The 19,570-nt window shown below is 41.5% G+C and overlaps 1 protein-coding gene across 8 annotated transcripts in view; it reads right to left on the reverse strand.

Annotated features, from left to right (window-relative positions):
- Positions 1-19,570, reverse strand: part of SANBR (SANT and BTB domain regulator of CSR) — a 94,149-nt gene that overhangs the window by 38,244 nt on the left and 36,335 nt on the right. For all 8 annotated transcript variants that reach the window (XM_075596173.1, XM_075596170.1, XM_075596171.1 and 5 more), the window contains 4 exons: positions 17,180-17,340; positions 14,774-14,860; positions 10,883-10,993; positions 8,523-8,646 (listed from right to left, as the gene is read on the reverse strand). In XM_075596173.1, the coding sequence (XP_075452288.1) occupies positions 8,523-8,646; positions 10,883-10,993; positions 14,774-14,860; positions 17,180-17,340 (483 nt within the window). The remainder of the gene's footprint in view (positions 1-8,522; positions 8,647-10,882; positions 10,994-14,773; positions 14,861-17,179; positions 17,341-19,570) is intronic.

Raw genomic sequence — 19,570 nt, forward strand, 5'->3', positions numbered from 1 at the left:
CCCAATCCAGAATCGGAGAAAGGTTAGGTCACACCGTGCTCTATAAAGTACAATAAATACAATTCTTTATTATATTTATACGGTGGGTTTATGATGAGACTGGGAGGCATGAGAATCCCGAGGGGAGTCCTGGGGGTTAAAGGGAGCACACTGACAGGTTCCAATATGGTGGCTGTAGAAGACAGGTTGCAGGGCCAGCGAGCTCATTAAGGGGCCAAGCTGGGCATGTTTTCCCGCCACCCCTGAAAAAGAAGGAGGTACCATCATGGAGATGGTTGGTTGAAGGCCCTTGTAGGAAAGGAGTCTTCGCTGTCCTCCCTGAGAAGCTCGTTCACTGTGGACCCGGTTTCAGACGGATGGTCCTGGTCGTGAGGGGTATGAAGTTGGTCAATGGGTTAAACGGGTAGACGGTCCCTGATGTATTGGAGATCTCTAGAGAAAGGAGAGTACGACTAGCCTTCGGAGCAGCTCCCCTTTTGGATGCGGGAAGTAGCTACACTGACCCCCAGTCTGACAGATCGACAGTTAAATTTGGGAGTGGGTCTCCCCCTGTGACCCGCAAGCATTCCAGAGCCAAGGCCAATGGTCAAATTTCCAACTAGTCTGTCACCTACAATAGTTTTGTTATAAGGTTAAGAATTACTTGTTAAAAGATTATTGCATAGTCTGGACTTTACATTTTCTGGTTATAATTGAAGATATGTATATGCATGTTGTATGTGGTACTTGTTGTGTACATTGGCTATACTGATTTTCCTACCACATAGGTTTTGAGCGCCTGTGGCTTTATTCATACATATAGTGAGGATTTTAAATTCTGACACACACCCATTTCTTGATTGTGTTCCTTTTGACCCCCTAGCTCCTCCAATTCAAGCCTTGGAAATTATTTTTATGCTGTGCTTTAAAGCTGTGTTAACAGCGAGCATTAGCTTATATAGGCTCCATGTAACAATGGTTTTTCAGGCAAAAGGTGACACTGTGTGCTCATTTGCATGTCATTTCCCAGAATCCCTTGCTGCAGTGGAAGCACTGTATGCTGGGGATAATGGTGAAAGGCAGGGTTGCAGACCTGCCTAAGACTTGTTAATATGCTCACAAGAGATCTTTTTATTTGCTATATGCAATACGGTGGAGGTTTCTTGTTGTCTTTTCCACCCACCATAACTTAAAACGTGATGGTGTGTGTACACCCCCCCTCCCCCCACACTATATATATATATATATATATATATATATATATATATATATATATTTTTTTTTTTTTTTTTTTGTATAGTCATCTTTTTAGTAGACTCTCATAGTTTGTAATGCAAAAAAAAAATTATATTACCAGTTGATAATAATAATAATAAATAGTACGGAAATGGTCACTGAACTAGGAGAGACCAAACTACTGGTTATGCTGACTCCGCAATGCAGACCCCCTAAACAAATGTCCTCAAGTTTCCCTCCCAATAAACCATTTTTAGTGGACACCCTACCCACAAGAATCCAGATAATCCCATGGCAATTGTTTCTTTTTTTCTTTGTGGTTTGTTATATCCCTTTTAAACCCCCACCCCCCTAGAATGAAATTAGACAAATAAGAATTGACCATACACACACCTATAAAAGAGTGCACAGGGTAAAAAAAACCTCTAGAGATACCTATTGTATGGGGTTAACCTATTCTCAGCTGTCTCAGCTGTTGGTGGTTAGTGGCTCCTCCTTCCCAGGTTTTAAGCCCGCCCCTCCCCACTTCCCAAATTAGTAGGTCCTTTCATTCTACTGGATATAGATCCAATGTGGTCTTTCTCCCTCCTAATAGAGGTAAATGAGAATTTTAATCCTAAAAGAGGTATATTAGTATTTTATCCGGTAGTGTTAGGGCTTGCGAACAGGGTCTGCCTTGTCGTGGCTCGCAAGCTTACAATGCTTTGGCCAAAGGGTTAAACTAAATGACCCTTTTTCAAGAGAATATATAAGTATTTTACTGTGTATTTTTGTCATGTTGGATGTAGCATTGGGCTTCTCTGTCGTCTGTTGCCAATAAGCAGCATCCAGAATTCCTGTTAACATACTTTTCGTCTGTGGGCCTTCCCAGGCTAAAAGATCACAACACAACGTACCTTAATAAACCAATCTCAAGTGAAATCGCAGACACAATCTAGACACTGAAACCCTTTAAAATATGAATCCCTCAGCTACAAAAACTCTTTAATTCCATTCTTAGGGGCGCACGATTCCCTTTCAGCATGCTCCAGGCTTCAATCTCGGTAATTCATAAAGAGGGAAAAGACCCCACAAATTGCACGAGCTATAGGCCCATATCTCTTATTAACGCCGACATTAAAAAAACTAAAAAAAAATTGCCACAAGACTAAACTAATTCTTACCTGAGTTGATCCATAATGACCAGGTCGGGATTGTACCAAATAGACAGGAAGCAGACAATACTAGGAGGGCAATAAACATCATAGCATACGTTAAAAAATACAAATATTCCCATGATGGTGATGGCCCTCGATGCTGAGAAAGCATTTGATAGAATAGAATGGACCTATATGAAATCCACCCTGGAGGCCTTTGGTTTCCAGGGTGCGTTCTTATCAGCAATTCTGTCATTATACTGTATACAATTCCAAAAGCTAGAGTGACGTGCTTTGGAACAGCATCAGAAATAATTAATCTAAGAGGAGGTACGAGACAGGGATGCACATTGTCGCCCATATTGTTTGCATTGTCAGTGGAACCACTGGCTGCAAAAAATAAGAACCTATAGAGATATAAGGGGAATCGGTATAGCGAGCTCTGAATACAAAGTTTCACTATTCGCGGATGACATCCTCCCAACTGTGACCAGGCCCTTGATATCTCTCCCATCCTTAAATCAACTAACACATTCAATTCATTCTCAGCGTTTAAGATAAATAATAATAAATCAAACTTACAGCATTTAACTTCAATTGTAAATGGAAACCACATAACATTCGATATTTAGGAGTAAACATAACACAATCATACGAGACCTTATATAAAGCAAACTTTCCAGATTTAATCCAAACAATAAACAGAGATCTAAATAATTGGGCAAAATTAAAAATATCTTGGGTAGGCAAAAAACAATCCATCAAAATGAATGTACTCCTCCATTTTTTATATCTGTTTCAGAATCTCCCCATACCCCAAGGGACTAAAGATTTTACAGATATTAAAAAAAAATTACTAGTTTTATTTGGTCAGGGAAAAGACCCACAGTAAATAAGGCAATGACACTCCCAGCAAAGGGGGGGCTAGCCCAACCATACCTATATTCCTATTACGGAGCGGCCCAAACTAACCAACTGGTGTCCTGGCACAGAGGAATCGATTTGCCCTGGAATCCGATTTGGTTAGCCCACTAAACACCCAGTCAATTCTATGGTTACCATCATCATTGAGAAAAGATAGAATGGGTATTCTACCCACAATAACCCACTCATTGAAATGCTGGGAGTTATTCGCCATTTGACCATTCGGATTCCCCAACGACCTACCTATATAACAACCCTGACTTCATCCCAGGTTTATCAAGAACTGGCCTGCAGCAATGGAGAGTAACTGGTGTGATGCGCCTAAGAGACCTAGAGAGCAGAAATAGCATAATCCCACTAGACACATTCTTCCCAGACAAAGCAAGAAAGAAAGACGAAGCATTACCCTTTATTTAACTAATAGGCTTCTTTAACATAAAGAAACTCAGAGACTCCCTAACCGTATTCGAGAATATGTGCCTGAATCTCAGCCCTCTATGACCCATTTCCCTGTGCAATTACTGACAGAGACCCCAATTTCATCAACTAATGGGATCGAGATCTAGGAAAAGTACTAGACAGAGGACTGGGTGAGCATTTTCAAAGAGGTGGCTTAAATTTCAATTTGAACCACGATTAAGGAAAACGCTTACAAGGTCTTGTATCGGTGGTACTACAACCCCATTAGATTGTCCAAAATTTCATCTGGTACATCCACATTCTGTCCTAAACTATGTGGAATCTGGGGAACCTACCTCTATATGTGGTGGGAGTGTCCCAAGGTTCAAAGGATTTGGAGGGTGGTCCACAGATGGATCCAGAGGATGACTTCTCAATCATGCGCTCTGGACCCATGGCTATTCTTACTGAATAGACCATCAGATATGCTTAGTAGAAGTGAGAGCAAACTTGTTTCCCAGATAACCATGGTGGTCAGATGTGTGATTGTATCCTATTGATGAAAAAAACTGTGCCAACACTTTCTCAGATCAAAGATAAACTATGGTACGCTTTCCAGATGACACCAGTCTAGTAAATGATCATTACTAGAAGTATATGCAGATCTGGCAGCCATGGCTTGATTTTTGCAGGGACACGGGGAGACCACCCCCAATAACATACTAACTCGGTCAGCCCAGATAACCAAAAAGTATTATCTTTATTATTACACTGTATAACTCTGATGTACAACCATTGTCTAAGTGCGAACCTCATTTCTGAATCTATGTCTTTTGTATTCTGTATCCCCCTTCCCCACATCCCCAATTTTATTTTCTGTACCCTACCTAATCTTTTAAAATGAATACAAAATTGTGTTAAAAAAAAAAAAGAAACACGTGCATGGATTGCTCTTTCAAAATAAAAAAATAAAAATTATAACAACAAAACATCTATAAGAGAAACTCACTAGAATATGAGCAGCCCTGAAGCTGCAGGCTTTCAATGAAAAATTACTTTGAAGTTTGGTTTCTATTGCATAAACAAATAGCCCGTTGCAAGTTCATGGAACTATAAGTTAAACGCGCTAAACAAACCCTACTACAAAATACACAAAGCAACACTGCACACCCTCCATTTGTTCGCCATTTCTTTACCATGTAGGTGTAGCCAGCCTTAACGTTCGCGTGGCTGCGTGTGCAACGCTGAAACACCATCGTGCTGGGGGGAGGTGATGCTGCGGGGCGTCCATTCGTGTCAATGGGTCCTCCCGCAGTGTTAATCCTTCTGGGCCACGCAAACATGAAGTCCGGCTACATCGAGATTTGTGGTGTCATTTTGATCCCCCATCAAGCTGAGCCATTATTGGCAAGCTGCATCATACTGATGCAAATAGAGTTAATATCTGGATATACTGCATGGTAATCTTCATTAAGGAAATGACTAGGCAGGATCCTGGTTTGACTGCTCCCCTTCAGTGTGTTAGAAGTACCACAGGGCCAGAGATGGGGAAGGAAACACACTAGAGTACATAATCCGTTTGAATCCTTTTGCATCACTACTCTGGCTGTAACACTGGAAAACAATCAAGCTGCAGGAATGTGGCTGTCTAGTGCAGGGGGGTCTAAGTGGGGTGCCCTAACCCCCACTTACCTGCGCTCCGGCATCATGACGTCACGTTGCCATAGCAACATGATGTCACATGACCTCGCGGCGTCATTTTGACGCCGCGTTGCCATGGCAACGCAGGAAGGAAGCCGCCAGAGCCTAGGTAAGTAAAGGTTTACAGAGGCCCTTCAGCTCCCCGGCACTTAATTTAAGTGCCTTTCGGGAAGCGCGCAGGGCCTCTGTAAACCCCGCGCCGCCCAGTTTGCGCACCGCTGTTCTATTGTGCAACCCATTTTATATAACTAACATGGGAATTGATCTCTTACAGGCCAGACGTCTGCCATAACAGTCACATGCTCTAAAATTAAACTACAAAATACATTTTCAGGTAGTATCATTCCTATTATCACGAGAGGGCCGTAGTCTTCCTTTCAGTATCTTTCCTATTGTCTGACTTTGTTGCGCTTATTGTATTATAATTCCCTGTACTGTAGTGTCTTTGTAAAGTGCAGAGTACACTGTGTGCCATACACACACACACACACACACACACACACATATATATAAACAAAAAACAAAGAGAAGCGTAGGCTCCACAGCATATAACTGTGTATAAAAGGGATACATTTATTAATAAAAAGCTGTCCCAAGGAATTGCACTTACAGGATATTAAAAGAACAAATACATTGGAGAGAAATCTGTTTAGGGAGTCATCAAGAGGGGTGGAGGAGTCCAAGATGGATTGGATACACCTAATTGCTAGATTATGGCCGCATACAGCTTCTGCTATGAGCTAGCGTCGCCCCACAGCGTCTCACAGATACCTCACTTGGTCTCCCTCAATCAGAGTTAGCGTATCGGCAGTAGGAGAATCAGCTGGCTGAGACTGCTGGAGACAAATGACATCCTCACAAACCCCCGCACACGTTGACGTCACCACGTCACTACGCGTTTCGTCACAGCATGTGACTTCATCACGGGATGATAGGCTGATACAGGCAGCCAGTTAAATAGTCTGTAGTCCGAGTAAATTTAGCTAGAATTGCTGAAATTAGCCGAAGCTGATTCAACAAATACTAAGCCAACAAACAAATTACTTGCTGGATTGCACAATGTATATAATATCAAATCAAAACAACACGAGATATTATTCACACAATATGGATAATAGACTTGAAGAATAATAAATTAAAACAAAAACAGACTTATAATAAATGGAATTGTTTATTAATAAATGTATCCCTTTTATACACAGTTATATGCTATAGAGCCTGCGCATCTCTTTGTTTTTTGTTTCTAGGTAATTGAGTGGGTGGCTATACCACTTTTTAGAAGCTGCAGAGTGCTCTAAAGCAGCGGTGCGCAAAGTGAGGGGCGCGACCCCCAGGGGGGGCGGGAGATTGTGCTGGGGGGGCGCGGGCAGTTGCAGAGGCCCCACACTCTTCCCCCAGGCATTTAAATTAAATGCCGGGGGATCGCGTGAGGCCCCTGCAACTATTTACTTACCGGGATTCAGCTGTCTGTGTTGCGTCGCCATGGCAACGCGGCGTCAATAGACGCCGCGGCACCATGTGACCTGACGTCACACGCCCACGCTGCGTCATCTGACGCGAAAGAAGGTAGGCAGGGGGGCGCGAGAGCCGGGGGCAGAGTGACAGGGGGGCGCAGCACAAAAAGTTTGCGCTCCCCTGCTCTAAAGGATCTGTTTGTTTGGAATTCTATTAACAGTTTGATCCCTAAGGATCAAATAAACCCTACAGAATTGCACTCTATGATGTGTAACTATAGTGCTGCCACTTATATTTGTTCCATACAGTAGGATCTGTTTTAAACAGATCCTACTGTATGGAACAAATATAAGTGGCAGCACTATATTTACACATCATAGAGTGCAATTCTGTAGGGTCTTTATTTGATCCTTAGGGATCAAACTGTTAATACATTGTATACAGGCAGTCCTCGGTTATCCGACACAATGTGTTACTCAAAATGGCGTTGTAAAGCGAAACGTTGTAAAGCGAAACACGTTTTCCCATAGGAACACTGTTTAAATGAAAGGTTCCATTCCTGAAGGCATTTTTAACACTAAAATATACCAAATATTTTATGCAGGCAACAAGATATGCAGCACACACATAAATTATATAGTGTATATACTGTATTATAAATATAATATAACATAATAAATAATATATTATATAGTATAATATAATATTATATAGTATAATATTATATATATACGCTCTTACGACGCTTTGCAACGTTGTTTATGTGAATGTGTACATATATACACACATACACAACGTTGCAAAGCGTCGTAAGAGCGTTGGATAAGCCATTTTGGCGTTGTAAAAATGAATATAGGTATGCATTGCCTAGCGTTGGATAAGCCATTCGTTGTAAAGCGAAGCGTTGTAAAACGAGGACTGCCTGTATTACCCTTATGCACCATGATTGAACACAATACCAAATAATAGGAGAGCAGAAGAAAAACGTACTTCTATTTTGTTTGGAATTCTATTCATCTCTCTGAACCATCTCGTGGAACCAGTTGGACTTTATCCTTTTCGATTTTATGCGACACTTTTTCACTTATTTTATGGTTGTTCATAATTGTTATTAGTTGAATTCACTGAATGGTATATTTCACTATTTAGTACAACATACATTTGTTTATTTAATTTAGGTACAATCACGTTAGGAACTGTATATTTAGTCACTTAATTTTCTAACTATCTAGCGCTACTCTGTGTGTGTGTGTGTGTGTGTGTGTGTTTATGTGTATACAGTATGTGTATATGTGTATATACATATATATATACTGTACATACAAAAACACACACACACACACACATAAATAAATACAAAAATGTGGTTCAAAATTCTAGTAGCCATATCGGCAAGTGCAGATTCGTTGTAGGTTTTGATACCATTTAGCGGGCCAACATCAGTTCATAGATACAGAGTACAGAACTTTAAGAACCTCATAGGTATCGTCTTCAAGCATACGGTCATTGGATATGAAGAAGAAAACTACAGTATGCTGTGTACACTATCAATTCATTTGTTAAATACATCAGGCATCAAGTTAGAAATCAACATGTAACCAGACCAAATTTTCAAAGGAAGCATCACTTTGCAAACCTTTGTAATATGCTCAAGTGAGTAAAATAGCATATTAAAAAAGCAGTAGCACTCACTTGCTTACATCTGGAGCAGGTCAGAGTATTGATGTTCCCCCACAGCCGCCAGTACACATCTCGCCAGGACTTCAACTCCTCAAATAAAGTTGTCAAGTACTCGTGAATGTCCCACATTTTGTCTCTGTAAATTGGGCACACGTTCTCACCGTACAAATCATGAACAAAATAACTAAATGAACAAAAGACAAAACCTAGAGTAATGTTTTTTGGTTCATGGTTAATTGGACTGGATTGGACAACAAAATTACATGGTCTTCGTTAAATGTGTCCAATGAGAAACGGGCATTTCAGTCCTTCTTGTTCCCCTTCAATCAGTTCTGGGAACGGCAATAATATTCCAGCTTACAATGTAATATTGAGGAGCATGGATAGCCCTGTGTTTTGTTATTGAACGTTATGTCTAAAATTAGCAGGTGAGCATTAGTGATAATGGTGCTGGTTTTGGAGTGGAACAGGTTTGAAACCGGCGAGCAACTCCTTGTGACAATGAGCATGTAATGTTTATTTCACTGTGCATCAATGGACAAATGTTATATTGTAAGCGCTTTTAAGCAGGTATTGTTTTATAAAAGCAAAACAAAGTAATTGGTTCAATAGTTATAAGAGGGCTGCTCTGGCCCCATGGATCAATTCACACAAAATAAATAGTTAGAAAGGCAATAAGGTGCAGAACCAAAGAATAATATTTTCTGGACATAACAGTAGCTTCTTTTAATGTTAAAGTGCTTATTTTTTGTATTGTTGTGTGTAATTTAAACGGGACAAAGTGTATTACACGAAGCACATCTAGGACACATATTCTAAATTTCTTATAACTAAAATGGACATTTCAGTTTTCCCTCCCATATACATTTTGTATTACATAGGTACTGACTGTACAGTTATGTACATTGCATACAATGGAACTATATGGGGCATATGTACCAATGCAAAAATTGTGCAAATCTGGGGCAACAAACTGCACCATACTGTAAATATTAAAGTAAAAAATCCAAATAATAGGATTTTTTGTTTGATACATCTGGAGCAACAGTTTTTGCCCCAGAATTGCACCACCTTTGCCTTGATGCATATTTCCCCTATAAGTTAAACAAATGTACCCATTGTAGGAGTTGAAATTCAAGAAGTCATGGTCATTACAAATAAACAGAAAAAGCAAAACACACTAAGAAATGTAATTTGCCGTATAAACGAGAAAGATTTCTGCACATGAGGAATGTAATGATGCAGAAGTGCTTAACATGTTGTCTAAACTGCCAAGCTCTACCAGATGGGTTCTAATGGACAAGGTCGTTTAATATCATGTGTAAGAAATACATGGGATCCTTATTTATTGCTATGATCTCTCACTCGTTAGAATGTTGTAATAAGACCTACAAATGCTCCCAAATGGTTATAATGCCATCTCTGAGAGACTATGGACTCGTCACTGAAGCAATGCAAACGTTGTTACGGCGGCATATCAAATTGGTGTCAGGGTACAGTATGATTGGCATTTTAAATATATCCATTAATCATATAATTGTGAGGATCAAAAAAACAAAGTGCATATTGTGTACTTATATAGCAGCAACTACTAAGGCTGTCTCACATTTTAATCTGGTCTGTAACTGTTTCATAAGCCAATAATATATATTTTCTTTAACTGTGCACGCAATGTCTTGTATATAATGTATACCCTGTTCATTTATGTAACTGTATTTGTAACCATGTATTATTGTCTTAACTCTATGCCCAGGACATACTTGAAAACGAGAGGTAACTCTCAATGTATTACTTCCTGGTAAAACATTTTATAAATAAAATAAAATACTTACAGAGCTCCACAGAAAATACATGAAAAAAGCAACCTCCCTGCCACCCCCAATAGCCCTGAAGAGCTAACTTCTATATGGTACGCTGGGTGACTTGCAGTGATGGGAGGAGAAAGTGTGAGAACAATATTAAGAATAGGAATACAGAACGATTTCCATTAAGATGAAAAGGCTCATTTTTATTTATTTATTTATTATTTTGTTCTTATTTCGTGATTGTTTGTATTTATCATTTAATAGTCTACATATGTATAATATAATTTTTATGTTGCATTGTATTGTACTGTAATGTACGGTTTTGTAGTGTATTATATTGTGTTGTATGTTCACTGTTATCAAAATGTGGAGAATAAATAAAGAATATAAAAAATAAATATTTTTTAAAAAAAGATGAAAAGGCCCAGTCAAATGCTTCAGTTTGAACACAAACAAATGTGAAGCTTCTTGGCTTGGGGGCTTGAAATACATTGCAATGATCTTATGTGTCATCCGTAAATCATGTTGAGTAGAATCAATACCGATTTTGAATACAAATGAAAGTACCTTATATGAAAGTACACAATATTTCCATGCTGGTCTATGTTAATTTTCCCTGGAAGGCAGGCGATCTTTTGCTCCGCTTCCTTCGTCAGCAGCCTCTTACACAAGCTGCATCTAGAACAAAAACAGGAAGGAAACGCCATTTATTAATCAACGGGTAGGGAATAAAAAGTATCCCCTGCAAAGTCGTAATATGCAGTAGTTGCTGGCCCCTTCTGTCCATATGCCAGATATGTCTGTACAAACGGATTAAAAAAACAGCCAGCTGAAGATTTAGGGAAACTCCACTTATTAAAAATAAAATTAATTAAAACGTGTCACTATTAGTATGCGAGTTCCCAGCTCTAACTAAATAATGTTTGGGGTGGTTTTGGCGACTGGAGAAGGCTTTAACAAATAACCCTTGGAACTAAGAGGGTGTGCTCTGCAGGGTTTATAGACTTTGGTTAACTGTGCAACTGTCCAGCTCCGTCCAGTGCATTCCACTGTGGGGTGAGACATGGGCGTCTGGCAACTTGTATTACTGTCACGGATAGAGCCCAATTTTCAGAGCACCTTTCTGGTTATACCCCTTCACTGGATGTGTACTGAGTTGAACAAATATTTAACTCTGGTGGGATATGCTGACTTTATTACACATCACGGATTCTATTAAAACATGAAACATTGTGGTTTGCCTGGGACAGTCCCCGCTTGCACAGGTCTGTAGAAAAGTCTCCTACCTTTTAGAGTGTCAGCTCACTGGGGTAGTGCCCTCCCTATCTAGGTTGTAACATTATTGTTATACTCTTCCTACTTCTTTGTACTGTGCTGCAGAATATGTTGACATGTTATACCTAAATTATAATAGTAATAGCTATACTTAATTAAGAAAAGAATGCTGTAGGAACACCATAGTTGCCGTAAAAGTATGAGGCAGCTCCTGGACAAATTTAATTAGAAATGTATAGAACACATAGAAAATATTTAACATTGTTATTTCATCAAAACACAAAAGTATTGGAGGATTTCATAGTGATATATGTGATCACAGTGAAAACCCAAAAAGAAAATAGGCCATTCTGAAAGCAAACATTTTTAACCCAGTGTTCCACAATTCCCATTCCACAATTAACCCACATAATAACCCTTTGCGTGCCAGAAGGCTGTGGCACGGTCCAGCTCCGGGGGTCATGTGATGGCCCATATACCAATCACATGGCCCCAGCTCCCCCCACCCACACATCTCTTCTTTCTGATTTCATCGCGATTTCAGCTCACGGAGAGCTGATGTTGTGATCTCCACTAGAAAAAGGTAAAAAGTCAATGTAGTTAGGGCAGTGTCATAAGGCAGGGGAGGGCCACTCCAGTCCTCAAGGGCCACCAAGAGGCTAGGTTTTCAGGATATCTCTGCTTCAGCACAGGGGGCTCAATATGTGGCTCAATTGAGCCACCTGTGCTGAAGGGATCAGGGCCGTCTTAACGTATGGGCACGCTGGGCAGTTGCCCGGGGGCCCCACAACATAGGGGGGCCCCACGAGCCCGGCCCATGCGTGCCCACCAATGCTCTCCCGCAGCCCGGCACCCCGGCTCGTTCTTAGGGTTGCCAGGTGTCCGGTATTTGGTTCCCCTGTGAGAGATACCGGACATGGGATAGAGCAGGGTTGCTGCTGCTAGGGGGCTGGGCAGCTTCCGATTGGTTGCTGCTGTGTAATTCAGCCAATCGGGAGGTGGCAGGAGCCTGGGGGTGGAACCAAAGAGCGGAGGAAAAGCATGCAGCAGAGAGGTGAGGCTGTGTGTGTGTCTCAGTGTCCTGCCTGTGTGTGTCTCTCAGTGTCCTGCCTGTGTGTGTGTCTCAGTGTCCTGCCTGTGTGTGTGTGTGTGTCTCAGTGTCCTGCCTGTGTGTGTGTCTCAGTGTCCTGCCTGTGTGTGTGTGTGTGTGTGTCTCAGTGTCCTGCCTGTGTGTGTGTCTCAGTGTCCTGCCTGTGTGTGTGTGTCTCAGTGTCCTGCCTGTGTGTGTGTGTCTCAGTGTCCTGCCTGTGTGTGTATGTCTCAGTGTCCTGCCTGTGTGTGTATGTCTCAGTGTCCTGCATGTGTGTGTATCTCAGTGTCCTGCCTGTGCGTCTGTCTCAGTGTCCTGCCTGTGTGTGTGTCTCAGTGTCCTGCCTGTGTGTGTCTCAGTGTCCTGCCTGTGCGTGTGTCTCAGTGTCCTGCCTGTGTGTGTGTCTCAGTGTCCTGCCTGTGTGTGTGTCTCAGTGTCCTGCCTGTGTGTGTGTTTCAGTGTCCTGCCTGTGTGTGTGTGTGTCTCAGTGTCCTGCCTGTGTGTGTGTCTCAGTGTCCTGCCTGTATATGTGTGTGTCTCAGTGACGTACGTGTGTGTGTGTGTGTGTGTGTGTGTGTGTGTGTGTGTGTGTGTGTGTGTGTGTGTATCTGTGTCCTGTCTGAATATGTGTGAGTGTATATGTGTGTGTGTGTGTCTCAGTGTGTCTGTCTTTCTGTCTGTGTCCTGTGTCCTTCCTGTATATGTGTGTGTGTTTGCGTGAGTGAGTGTGTGTGTGTGTGTGTGTGTGTGTGTGTGTGTGTGTGTGTGTGTGTGTGTGTGTGTGTGTGTGTGTGTGTGTGTGTGTGTGTGTGTGTGTGTGTGTGTGGTGACAGACAGTACATACAGTACTGGCAACTTTGTTTAATTGCTCACTCATCCTCACTTTTCTTTTACTATACTAACAGTCTTCCCATTTTCAAGATCTATTAAAAATATCCCCCATTGTAAATTCTCGGAACAGCTCCATAACTCAGCTCTCATCACAGCAGCATTGCAATCTCTGCAGCACTCTTACTTACAGCTCATCCCCAAGAAGGCAGAGCAGGTTACTTATTCAATGGCATGATTCAATATGCAATTTAAAGCTGGATTTTGACGTCTACTGCACTGATAATGACAGGGAGGGGGGTGGGGAGAGGATGAAGGGAATGGGGGTAACAGAGGATGAAGGGAGGGGATAAGAGAGGATGAAGGGAGGGGGTGAGAGGACAAAGGGGGGTGGGAGGGTGTGAGGACAAGGGCGAGAGAGCGAGAGGATGAGGAGGGGGTGCAACAATCTTGGAATTTGTGGGAGGAGCAGTAAGATCAGTATTGCTCGCCATGTACAGTATGACTGCAGGTCAGTTATTTATAAATGATCTGACCGTTACGTCATTTGTTCTAAATTGCACTCCAAGCATGCACCAATTTGCACTATTTCATATTCTATTTCCTAAAACCAACCTCGGAAAGATGCTCCCCAGATTTTTTACGAAATAGAATATAAATTGGTGCAAATTGGTGAATACTTGGAGTGAAATTTAGAACAAATGACATAACAGTCAGGTCATTTATAAATAACATTCTTCCACACCAACGATTCTCGAGTGCGTCGCACCTTTCACCATTGTGTCCAGTATTTTTGGACAAGCCACCTGGCAACCCAACTCGCTCTCCCCCCGCCCGGCTCCGCTCACTCTCCCCCCGCCCGGCACCGCTCGCTCTCCCGCCGCCCGGCACCCCAGCTCGCGTCACAACCGCTCGCAGCCTAGCAGTGCAGCACTTCCGGTGCCTGCTGCAGCTAGTGATCGCGTGGGAGGCTGGGAGCGGCAGTGAAGGCAGGGCCCCGTGCACTGCTTTGCCCGAGGGCCCCTAATGTTGTTAAGATGGCCCTGAAAGGGATATCCTGAAAATCTGACCTGTTGGCAGCCCTTGAGGACTGGAATGGCCAAACCCTTGTCATAAGACAACTAAAGTGCTACTTAATATGATGTTACTGCAACATCATGGTGCAATGGGACAGTAAAGCAGGGCTTTATTTCCAACTCTGGCAACGTGAGCCATTTCTGCACGCGTGGCAAAACTGCTCTACATGTAAACATATAGAAACATACCTGTACAGCGTTGCAGAGTTTGCTGGAGAGTCCCTGTTCTTGTATTCTGCATCAAACAGCCTCTCGATCTTCTTGCAGAATATCTTACTAAAAAATACAGCACATGCTTAGATGTTGTTTGGGCTGCACTGAGACTCACTTTTTTTTTTTTTTTTTAAAGGTGCTGTACCATTTAAAATCAAAATGGACAAATGGAAATAACAGATTGAATAGGATTAATTTAGGTAATTGAGGCCTATAAAGAAATACCAGACAAGTATTTTAAAATATTTGTGGTGACCTTTCCATGTTTACATGGGAACCAAATACTTTGGAGGGTTTTTGCAATCTTTATCTAATCTCCTTAGTGATAGGACTGTCTGTGATCTCTTGAATCTATTGGCAAGTTGTTAAATCGTAGAATTATCAATCGGACAAAGTACAGAAAAGTAAATGGATTTGCTTTTCCCTTTGATACATTTGTGGGTTTTTTTACACCAATGTTGTCCAACTTTCTCATTTAAAAGACTAAGGGGACCAATCAATTAGTTTCCATATTGTCAATGCAGAATTGTCCAAAAACGGCAAGTCATTTGTATTAATTAAAAAATATTTATGCATAATAATCACACAGTTTGACATCTCATTTGCATTTGATTTTTGACAGTTTGGCTGCAAAAACAGCTGCAAAATGACAGTTAAAAATCTCACCTCCCTCAGGTAAGTGAAATCGAGCTTTGGGATGAGAGGGAAAAAGAAGCCAATGCGTTCACAGGTATCTCACCACAGGTCAGGTTTGCAGGATATTCCTGCTTCAGCAAAAGTGTCTCAATCAGTCCCTGCTTCAGCACAGGTGGCTCAATCAGAGGCTCAGTTGACACCCTTGGGTTAATCTATTTGGGGGTATATAAGTCAGAGTCCTCTCCTAAATTGGTATCTCCTCTCCCCTCCTGCAATAGCCCTATTTCACCTACCTGAGGGTCAAAGAGGCCTCCCAGAAATACACTTATTGGAGTTTAAGGAATAGGCCTATGCCACATATGCTGCTGGGAGGCTGACGTGCATTGGGATTTATTACAAATCCCGGTGATTGTTGCTTCTTCTAGAACAGCACAAACATGTCCAGTCCCCACTTTTGAAGTCACCTGATGCGTTGGACACGAGCAACGAGGAAAAGGAGAGGTTTGCGTGTTTTAAGGAGAAACAAAACGACTGTATCAGAGGGAATGATTTAAATGCCCTTCGCTCCTCAAGGTTCAAAAATAACAGATTCAAATCCAACATTATGCCCTCATAGAAGAAAATTGATATTTCAATAATGTTCTGGCCAAATATATATATATATATATATATATATATATATATATATATATATATATATATATATATATATATATATATATATATATATATATGGGTGTACTTCTATCTGTACTCATGTGCTTGCTAAATACTTTTATATTCAGAGCATTATTAAAAGAGGTGGATTCTGTGCAGGAATACTCTGTGAATGGAAAGTAATTTAATAGATTTGTGCTGGAATACAGAAATGGTTATTTTAGAGCAAGACTTTATAAATACAATTATAATTAGCCTAGAGCTTAGAAAATATAAATTAGGACCGGCCCGTCCATTAGGCGAACCTAGGCACACAGGTCCTAGGAGCGTATTAATAATAATGATAATTTTTTCCTCTTATTATTTTTTATTGATTTATCTTTTTTATTTATTTATTTTTTTGTCCGGTATTTTGGCGCACTATTATTTTTATTTTGCTTCGTGCTGGGGCGCCTGCATCCCCAATAGCTTTACAAATCCACCACCTTTACGCACTTGCCTGTGCCTGCTACCTGTGCCTGCCGCCCTGCTTCTCCTTCAGAATCCAGCGTCAAATGACGCCGCGGACCACACGGCGCCTCGTTACCATGGTAACGTGACGTCATGGCGTCTCGTTACCATGGCCAGGCGACGTTACGTCATTTGACGTCGCAACGTCACAGTTGCCCTGGCAACAAGATGCCGCATGTCACAACGTCATCTGACGCTCGATTTTAAAGGAGAAGCAGGGCGGCAGAAAGGAGGCGGCCGGCACAGGTAAGCCCTTCCCATTAGGTCCTATAGGTGGAGGGATGGTACAGAATACAACTGGGGTGTAAATTTTAAGTTTTGCCTAGGGCGCACGAAACCCTTGCGCGGCCCTGCATGCAGAGACTTGTGTGCAACAAACACTGAACCATATTAAAAGCACTTTGCACATCCGTATGTATGATGCATGCAAGACAAAAAAATGATTAATTGGGAATATGACATATACTTAGAAACTACAGTCTGTCAGAAAGCAATCATTCCAGATATGTGAAGAACTGGAAGGTCTCTGTTGATTATGACATAATCGCCCGTGGCGAGTTGGCACATGCAGTTTCTTACCTTTTAAACTTATCTTTTCTGTCTTTCACATCATCTGCCTCGTTATGTGTGAAAAGATCAGCTATCCGTGTTAAGAGATTGGCATTGATGCAATTCATGTTACATGGTGTAGCTACGATGGCACTCATGTGTTTATGACAGTAAACAATACATTCCTCTACCTATAGAAATGGGTATAATATAATATAAAGGATACATATAAAATGTTTGGCTTTACCATTGGGCTGACAGTAAGTACGGATTACTTGACCCTAGATTCTTGGGATAAGCAAGAGAAACAATGTCTATTGAGTAATGCACATTTGCAAAACATATCCAATGTTTCATCCCTACAGTGGCATAATGTAGCTTAGTTAGTCACACTTTGCATACATTTCCTTTATAAGAATGTATTTTATAGGGCTGTTGGAATTCTCATGCGGGATCCCACACTGCCAGCCAAGCAAGTGCCATAGTGTGGTGCGAAGTAGGTAAAGGAGTCACACACATAATATATGTGCTGGAATCTGCACCTCTGTGTTAAAGGAAAAGTCCATCAATGATTCAAGTACCTGCACATTGAAGGAAACACTGAAGTGGGATTTGCTGAGCTACACCCAAACTGCTTATTTGATATATAAATATTTCTACTTCCTCCTTACAATACCACTGGCATCCACATTCATTCCATCTGTTTGGAAAGTCACGATGTCATAATAAAAGGAAGCAGTGCTGTGTTTTAACCCTATTCAGTGACAGAGGAACCAATGCGTTGCAGGCCCATAGAGCAGCAAGGGTGTCCAGTGCACCATGTCAGTTATAGTTCAATGTTCCTGTTCTGATGTTGCTAAATCCATAGTTTAGATCAGGGGCGCTCAACTCCAGTCCTCAAGCCCCCCAACAGGTCAGGTTTTCAGGATATCCCAGCTTCAGCACAGGTGGCTCAATCAGTCCCTCCTTCAGAACAAATGGCTCAATCAGTCCCTGCTTCAGCACAGGTGGTGCAGTCTTTGACTGAGCCTCTGATGGAGCCACCTGTGCTGAAGCTAGAATATTTTGAAACCCTGGCCTGTTGGGAGGGGGGAGGGGGGCTTGAGGACTGGAGTCGAGCACCACTGAGCTAAGGTAATGTAAATATATATGGCAAAGATGTCATAAATGCTTGCAAAAAAAGTTGAAATATAATATATTTTTAAAGTATTTAAATGCAGCTACTATTCCATCGCTATAAGCTTGTGGCCCATGTATTCCTAAATGTTTTCTGAAAAAGGCAAAAAAGGCAGCGCACTGCCAAAAACCAGGAGGAGGCTCACATGTACTTTAAAAGGATTTATTCCATAAGAGGATCAAACATATCCCCAGAGAGCAACAAAAAATACACCACACCAACGCGTTTCGGGCAGCGTGCCCATTCTCAAGGTGTATTACAAACATATGAATAACCTGCATCTAAATACAGGATTCAATCGCGCCATTTTAGTGACGTCACGAGTCACCAGCCAATCCGTATCTAGCTCCTTCGTGCACTGACTCTGATTGGTCACAATGCTTTGTGTCAATTGCTAAACTTTATTGAGACTGAGCTCCTATCTAAATGTCTCTGGTGTGCAGACAGTAAGCTGCACTCTCCTCTGATAGGCCACATGAGGGAGCAGCATACTCAAACAGCTTGAGCCAAGTATGAACTATAGTAACTTTATCAGTAGGCTCTGACTCGAACATTGACACTCCTATATGCTGAGAATCATGACGTCAGCAAAACGGACTTCTAATAGACATAAACATGAATATCTTATAAAAATAAAGACATATATACATAATATTTAATATAAAAAACATGTGAATAATTAATAAACATATAAGCCCATTACTAAATACTACAATTTATGAGCTTATGTGAACACAAACGAACTAACATATGTTTAACTATACCCAAACTACACAAATATATATTCATACTCCCTTATCAAGACCAAAATAAAATTACTAATTCTAAATCTTGAGTCAGATCTGGAAGTAAGCAGTATAGGTTATTTCGGTGTAGGTATAGGGCAGTTAAGATATATAGGGTAAGTAAGATATCCAGGTCCAAAGTGTGAGACAGTGTGAGAGAGACAGAGAGTGGGTGAGAGAGAGAGAGTGACAGAGAGAGAGAGAGCGACACAGAGAGAGAGCGACACACAGAGAGAGAGAGCGACACACACAGAGAGAGAGAGAGAGAGCGACACACAGAGAGAGAGAGAGAGCAACACACACACACAGAGAGAGAGAGAGCGACACACAGAGAGAGAGAGAGAGCGACACACACAGAGAGGGTGAGAAAGAGAGAGAGACCAAGTCAGTCATCCTACTCACACACACACTCACACTCACACACACTGACAGACGTATACACACACACACACACACACA

This window comes from Ascaphus truei, chromosome 4 (assembly GCF_040206685.1).
Source record: "Ascaphus truei isolate aAscTru1 chromosome 4, aAscTru1.hap1, whole genome shotgun sequence".
NCBI classification, from domain to species: domain Eukaryota; kingdom Metazoa; phylum Chordata; class Amphibia; order Anura; family Ascaphidae; genus Ascaphus; species Ascaphus truei.